Below are 8,091 nucleotides of genomic sequence, written 5' to 3'. Positions count from 1 at the left end.
TGGACGACTGACATTGTAAGGAATAATGTATGATTATTGGCGCGTATCAGGATGTTTTTATATATATTTTTTTATATTTTTTTAAATCTAATGAGAGAGAGAGAGAGAGAGAGAGAGAGAGAGAGAGAGAGAGAGAGAGAGAGAGAGAGAGAGAGAGAGAGTTGTATCCGTCCCCATTACACAGAGAAAACGTGTGAGAGAGAGGAGGAGAGAAGTGAAGCGTGACTATAGAGGGAGAGGAGGAGCACAGTCAGCACACCCAGGCCCTGCAGTCTCCCTTGGGCGCCGACACCGACTGGTCTCTCGAAGCGGACGTCAGCGCGAGCACCCGTCATTCTCTTGCTGCAGGATCCACGTGGTTGCCTTCTCAGCGTCTCCCTTTTCGGCAAGCAAACGCTCAACGGCTTAGGTCTTTCAAGGGTGACAAGTGCCCATAAGATCCACATGGTTGCCTCCTCAGCGTTTCATTCTTCGGCAAGCAAACGTTCAACGGCTTAGATCTTTCAAGGGTGACAAGTGCCCATAAGATCCACATGGTTGCCTCCTCTGCGTTTCATTCTTCGGCAAGCAAACTTCAACGGCTTAGGTCTTTCAAGGGTGACAAGTGCCCATAAGATCCACATGGTTGCCTCCTCTGCGTTTCATTCTTCGGCAAGCAAATGTTCAGCGGCCTCGGTATTTCACGGCAGACTGTAATAGTGGCCATAGATTTCCTTGCCACAGGATTCACAGGGCTGCTTGACTGGCTGACGTTCAAGAAATACTCAGCGCGAGAAAGCAAAGGAAAAGTTGTGCTATACTGAGTTTACATTAGTTAAACAAGAGGTTTGGAGAGTGAAGGACAAGAAAATATGGCAAATACAAATAAATGGAAGACAGTGATCGTCGTCGTTGTGTTGGCGGTGCTGAAGACAATTAATGCTGATATACATGTGAGTAAGGCGGTGATTCTTTAGGCTATTCTATTTGTATATTTATTTTGGTATATGTATGGTGTGTGTGTGTGTGTGTGTGTGTGTGTGTGTGTAATAATAATAATAATAATAATAATAATAATAATAATAATAATAATAATAATAATAATAGAAATAATAAAAATAATCGGTTTAATAAGTGATTGCAGCTGTTAATCTGAAAATATTCACATTAAGAATACAATGTTGAAAAAGTACAATATGAAAAGGGTATAGGGGGTCTGTGGTTTATATTGTGGGAAAGTTGTGATGAAACAGAAGAGGGCAGGGCAGGGGTGTGGGGGTGTGGTGGTGGAGTGCAGTGCGTTGGTGCGAGAGGAGGCGGTGTCATCTTCCACCATGGTCGTTAAACAAATTTAGTCTTTTTCTTATTCATCTTTGACCCTATTTGAAGACCTTCCGTGTTTGATTCACTTCTACATCAGCTACCACCAAGTCGAAGGTTTTCTTTTAGTCAGTGACTGCCAAGTAAAGCTGCTCAAATGCCATTGATCGAAAGGGATGGTAAGAGGGGATGGTAGCTCTGTTAGTGGTCAAAGCTTTTCTTGGGGGAGATGGGAAATTCTTTCCTCATCTCCCTCCCTGTTTTGGTTTCATCATGAAACACTTTCGGTTCAACATTGCGGAATGACGAGGTGGCGCGAATAATTGATTATATATACAATTTGAAAACAATGCCATACAAAATGATTTTCACCTCCCAAAGAGTTTTTCCATACAAATCAACTTTACTCAGTGCAATCAATAATACTAGACTCGTGTTTTCTTTGTAGGGTGGCGAAGGCTGGACGTCAGAGCCTAAGGAGGAGGAGGGCGGGGTCGCTGACCGCCCACGCCGCCCCTGACCCACCCTCTCCCAGCACAGGCGGTCCGCCCATCGGACGGTCGTCCCTGAAGCCGGCGCCATGCATCCCGCCAACGCCTCGGGCACCAGGACGAGAGAGGTTTACGATTTTACAAGTGAGGCAAATATGGGCTACCATTTTTTTTCTCCAAATATCTTTGGGTTTTAACGGTGGTCAAAGATAATAATATCCGCAATACAAAATATGTTTTGTTTACTATACGTTAAGCATGCAACGTCCTTAAAAATGATTAGTTTTCTGTCAAATAACTTTTTTATTCAATTACTCAAAATCACTTTCTTAAAAGGTGGTGCAAATATGAGCTATTTAAATAAGATATATTTAATGGTATATATAAAAGGGTTAATTAAAGGTGGAAAACCTGAATGCCACAGGTACCTTTAATTAATTTCTATTTCATACACAGCCGTAAGTAATCAAAGATGAAAGAAACTCGAACCGCCGCCCTGTCAGACCGTGAAGCCTGGCAGCGCAGTGCTCTACCAGTTGCGCCACGGAGTGTGTGTGTGTGTGTGTGTGTGTGTGTGTGTGTGTGTGTGTGTGTGAGAGAGAGAGAGAGAGAGAGAGAGAGAGAGAGAGAGAGAGAGAGAGAGAGAGAGAGAGAGAGAGTTGTAGGTAATATCTCCAACGTTTCCTTTCTTCTACTTGGGCGACGAACCCAGAAGCCAAGGCATCGCTTTCTTGCTACGGGAAAACTTTCTCCGTGATCACACACACACACACACACACACACACACACACACACAGACACCAGCTCAGTGGTTAAAGCTCTGCGCTGCCAGCCTTCGCGGCCTGACAAACGGAGGTTCCAATCCCGCTCAGGCCGGAATTTTTCCGCTGACAACAATTGATTACTGATGATGATTGATTTCCCCGTAGGGTGGAACGGGCCCTTGTCGAATAAGCGACGGCCCGTAGGAGTGGTTACTGTTTCCCCTTGAGCAAGGATGATGGGGTGTGTGGTGCGTGGAGGTCCTGGCAGTACCCAAAGCTAAACTATAATGAGCTTGCTCTTGTTGGGGGAGTATTTACTGGTGATTGCGAGTCCAACTCGTTGTTAGGCCGTGGTGAACACACACACACACACACACACACACACACACACACACACTCTTTTTCGTGCTCAGAAAAGAGGGGTGTAAAACCAGACTTTTCCCTCCAGGGTCTTTCCAGGTGGGAGCAAGCTGCCTCGAGTTGCAGGCGAGCCAGGGCGGCTCCCGCGGCGGCATCTCTGGTGCACCCGCTCAGCCTGCTGCAGGGGCCGTGGAAGGTGCACTGCGACCAGGAGGCTGAGGGCGGCGCCTGGACAGTCTTTCAGGTTAGCAGTACGATTGTTGTTGTCACTGCCATTGTCAATGACTGCAGGTAGCTACTTTTTATTCCGCACACTTTTTCAAAGCACCACGTATTATGCTCCAATATCATCTCGCTCACTCAGTGCACTTTACCACTCAACATAATTTCCTAGCCTCAGCGTCTCGTACACACACACACACACACACACACACACACACACACACACCACAATAACTAGTTTATCTCATCTTACCAATCTGCAAACTATCATATTCATTTTAAAAGTTCAATCACGCCTGCGGTTTGAACCACTGCGTCTTGTAAGTCACTATACTCATTCCAGCGAGAAATTCAACAATGCCATTCATGAATCCCTTTATATGTGACACTTAGGTGGTTAACATTTTTTACAACACCCAGATTGTTTCCCGTTATTGAATACTCCTTGATATACCGACATCGCTCATCACAACACTCCTTTCTGAGCACCATTTCGAACCGTGAAGCCCTTTTTGCATAAACCCTCTGAAATTAACTTCTTTACCAAAGCAACAAAACTCACAATAATCTCCCATTTCATATTATTTTGTATGATTCTCAGCGACGCTCTTTTGCAAAACATTTTAGCATACTACCACTGACTATCTCCTTAGTATCATATCCAATATTGCCACCTCCGAATGACACCCTTCTTGAAAACCTCCCTTCTTTTGACTCCCTTTATTACCACCTTATAGAGTATGGTGCCAAGTACAGTCACCTTCTAGAATGGTATCCACTTAATTAACGCAATCCTCCTGAATAAACCCGTCAGTATGATCCCCTTCGCATGATCCCCTGAGTGTGACATCCTCGTCCGTGTGGCACCTGTGAGTGTGCTGGTGAGCCTCCACCCCAGCGTTGCCAAATTATCGTACTCATCGCATTGCATTGTCGTAGTTTCTGACCGATAACTATAGCAAAAAACACAAAAAGCATCGATAAATAACAGTTTTAACGCTAACTTTAGTATTCTATCGTTGTTTGTGTGGTTGCGGCAGTCTTCGAGCCTAAAAATGATAAATGCAATGTTCAGAGTACGACAATTTGGTAACGCTGCGTGACACCCCGGCTGACCCTCGACAGGTGCGGGATGACGTCGAGCCGCTTGAGAACTTCACGCGCAGGTGGGAGGACTACAAGGTGGGCTTCGGGGACTTCGACCGAGAGTTCTGGCTTGGTAAGTGTCCATGAGTGGTGGCGTTGTTTTGTTCTCTGACTTTTTTTATGTTAGTCTGAGTCGTCCCCTTGGTCATTAGTTTCTTTCTCCGTCTGCTGTGTATACCAGCTACAGCCAAATTTGACGTGACTCACCATGACACCTCTCTCTCTCTCTCTCTCTCTCTCTCTCTCTCTCTCTCTCTCTCTGTATACTTAGTTGTATAATCACACTCTGTACTGCCTGGGGGTTGGGATGGCATGCTCCTCCCTTCTCCTTTGTTGTTTTACTTGCAACAATAAACTATCAGTCAATCAATCTCTCTCTCTCTCTCTCTCTCTCTCTCTCTCTCTCTCTCTCTCTCTCTCTCTCTCTCTCTCTCTCTCTCTCTCTCTCTCTCTCGTTAAAATTACTATAACGTTTGTATTTTCCATCATTATAATTGTTATATATGGCCATTTTCGTATCAATGGTTCGTTCATATGTTAGAGATGAATAGATAGATAGATATATAGATACAGAGAGAGGCTATATACAGGGCCCGCTACACGACTATGACTGTTTGGGAGGGAGGGGGGGGTTACTAGCGGACTCGTCACTCCGTCACCCACGACCCCTCTTCTTCCTTGCCTTTGTATTCATGACATCCTAACCTACTCTCTCTCTCTCTCTCTCTCTCTCTCTCTCTCTCTCTCTCTCTCTCTCTCTCTTGACCTCCATTCGTCTCCCTCCATTGTCTCCAGTTTTCTGCAAGATTTATTTCTTCATATTAATATTCTCATTTCCTGTTTTCTTTTCCTCCTCTGTTCCCGAATCTTTATTGATGGAGGGAATGAACTGTTGAACAAAAATTGAATATAATAAAAAATAATATACTTGTATAAATGTGTGTGTATAAATATGTATGTATGTATGTATGCATGTATGTATGTATATTTGTATCTCTCTCTCTCTCTCTCTCTCTCTCTCTCTCTCTCTCTCTCTCTCTCTCTCTCTCTCTCTCTCTCTCTCTCTCTCTCGATATGTATGTGTGTGTGTGTGTGTGTGTGTGTGTGTGTGTGTGTGTGTGTCCATTACATATTTTTGATCGACTGCTAGCTGCTCTTATTCAAATTTATTGTATCTTTTCTTTCAATCGTACATTTTTTTTTAAGTTTCTTTAATTTCTTAAAATATCGTTATATATGTTTTTTTAATGAACCCTCTCACTCTTTCCACCACTAATCCTTCCTTTAAAATCATTTATCTCTCGTACTTTTTCTCAACATCCATCTAACAGCGAGTAGCGGGCTTTTTTTTATTATTGTTTCCTTTTTTTGTGCCCTTGAGGTGCCTCCTTTATTGTAAAAAAAACAAAAAAACAAAACGAGACCAGTTACATTTCAGTACCAGTAGCCCTCAGTGAAGTTCTATCTCATCCTTCATCAGTGTCTTTTCATGTCTTTCCTATTTTTCGTGCCTGAATACGATGCCCTGCCTTGTCCTGATCCAGGTAGCCTGTTGCCCTGGGCCCTCACTAACCCGTCTGCTGCGATTGGCACGGATTTGGTTTTCACTGGTAGCCTGGTAACATATACTTCCAGATCTTTCTCTGTCTCCGTGGTGGATAATGGAGTGTTTCCCATGTGGTATTGGTATGCTGGATATCCCCTCCCAAGGTGCAGGACTTTACGTTTTTCTTCGTTGAATTGTAGCAGTCACTTTTTGTTCCATTCCTGTAGCTTGATGTCTTCTTTTTGTAGGAAATCCGCACTCAAGGGGCTAATGCGGACAATGACGCGCCACGAGCTGCTCATCACACTGGAGGACTGGTCGGGCAACGAACGCTACGCTCGGTACAGCGGCTTCCGGCTGGGCGGCGAGGAGGCACACTTCCGCTTCCACGACAATGTTTTCTTCGGTAACGCCGGTGAGTACTGCGATGCACGGACTGGCTGCTGCAGGGTGTGTGTTGGGAGGGCAGTTTACTGACTGATGCGATATTTGGGGCCTATGTTGTTAGGTGTAGAAAGGTATGCATTGCCCCTACTGTGTCTTTGTTTCTCTGCCTTCTTTTTTTTTTTTTTTTTTTTTTTTTTTTACAGCAAAGGAGACAGCTCAACGGCACAAAAAAAGGAAACAATAATAAAAAAGCCCGCTACTTGCTGCACCTGTCTAAGTTTCTCTGTCGCTCTCTATCTATCTACCTATCTATTTATCCATCTCTCTCTATCTACCTATTTATTTATCTATATTTACACACAGTGACACAGAGATAAATATCATCATTATCATCAGTGGCAGCAGCCTGCAACATACCACTGTAAGACAGCATTTCCATTCATTTCTGCCCTTTGCCTCTGCTTTCCAATTTCAAAGTAGAAATTTTGTAAAATTCTCAATTTCATCATACCATCTACTGAAATGCTTCCCCCTGGGTCTCTGTACATGAGTTATTTCCCGGTCTGCCATTAGTGTTGTCCATTCGTTGTCCTCTTTCCTACAAATGTGTCCTCACCATAGCCATTTCTTGACTTCCATTGCTATCATTAGGAAATATGCTATTGTCTCTTGTCTTTAGAGAGAGAGAGAGAGAGAGAGAGAGAGAGAGAGAGAGAGAGAGAGAGAGAGAGAGAGAGAGCACTATTTAATCAAGCTTATTCTTCCACTCGTGTTGACCAATACTATCAAAGCTTCCCGAAGGCGACGCCCTGTCCTCGCACAACGGCCAGCCTTTCTTCTCCACTTTCGACGCGGACAACAAGAGCAGGGACGGCGACTTCCTTGAGAGAAGCTGCGCAAGGCTGGACAAGGTGAGAGATCTGTGTTGCTGTGTTCAGGGGAGAGTGGAGAGAAACGGGGTCACTGACACACACACACACACACACACACACACACTCTCTCTCTCTCTCTCTCTCTCTCTCTCTCTGTCTGAGTAACATGTAAAGTAAAATTTAAAGAGAAACTAAAAGATTTTTCTTTCAGATTTTCTGGTGGGGGGCAAACGCAACGTCCCGGAGCTGCTTGGCAATAATAACACCCTGACCAGACCAGCCAAGAACGAGCTCTAACACCACAACCACCACGATAATTTAACTCAAGTAATTTAAGTATGTTAGCAGTCGCCTGTTGTAGTAATGTTGTAGTTTTCATCGTAATTGCCATCGTCGTTGTTGTTGGTATTTGTTGCATGGCTGTCAGTTCATGGTAGCTGCGCAAAGGCTCACCAGAACACTGCGACTCGTACCCTTTTAATACCAAATACTCACCATTCAGATAAGCTTGAAGTGTGTATGAATGTGCATATATATATATATATATATATATATATATATATATATATATATATATATATATATATATATATATATATATATATATATATATATATATATATGTGTGTGTGTGTGTGTGTGTGTGTGTGTGTGTGTGTGTGTGTGTGTGTGTGTGTCTAAAGCCACAGCACATCTCTAAGGTTTAGAAGCATTACGCCATACCTTGGCAATTCATGGGTTTCCCTCAGATTTCTACGCAAAAAAGAAAAAAAGACGAAATAGCTTTACAGGAAGTCGTTAATTTTAACAGACTACGGCACATTATCCCAAGAAGATAATAATTGTGCGTTATATAAAAAAAGACGCAAAGCCCATTTACAAAATATAGCTCAGGGAGAATCTTTAGAAATGGGTCAATAGGGGGCAAAGCCGTGACCTCGGGTGACGGGGAGAGGACTGAACGGACCAGTAATAGCGGGGCTCATGACGGTGTGACTCATGAC

At 43.7% G+C, this 8,091-nt stretch overlaps 1 protein-coding gene across 1 annotated transcript; it reads left to right on the top strand.

Moving 5' to 3' along the window:
• The first annotated feature begins 254 nt into the window (after positions 1-254).
• Positions 255-7,599, top strand: LOC126980949 (ficolin-3-like). Its single transcript, XM_050831405.1, has 7 exons — positions 255-932; positions 1,748-1,934; positions 3,003-3,158; positions 4,262-4,355; positions 6,077-6,243; positions 7,007-7,126; positions 7,299-7,599. Exons 1-5 carry the CDS (start codon positions 919-921, stop codon positions 6,097-6,099), a joined length of 474 nt encoding a protein of 157 aa, XP_050687362.1. The 5' UTR covers positions 255-918; the 3' UTR covers positions 6,100-6,243; positions 7,007-7,126; positions 7,299-7,599.
• Positions 7,600-8,091: the final 492 nt, after the last annotated feature.

The sequence above is a fragment of the Eriocheir sinensis genome, chromosome 46 (assembly GCF_024679095.1).
Source record: "Eriocheir sinensis breed Jianghai 21 chromosome 46, ASM2467909v1, whole genome shotgun sequence".
Lineage (NCBI taxonomy): Eukaryota > Metazoa > Arthropoda > Malacostraca > Decapoda > Varunidae > Eriocheir > Eriocheir sinensis.
The sequence above is the reverse complement of the archived record's forward strand: the minus strand, read 5'-3'. Positions and strand labels throughout refer to the sequence as shown.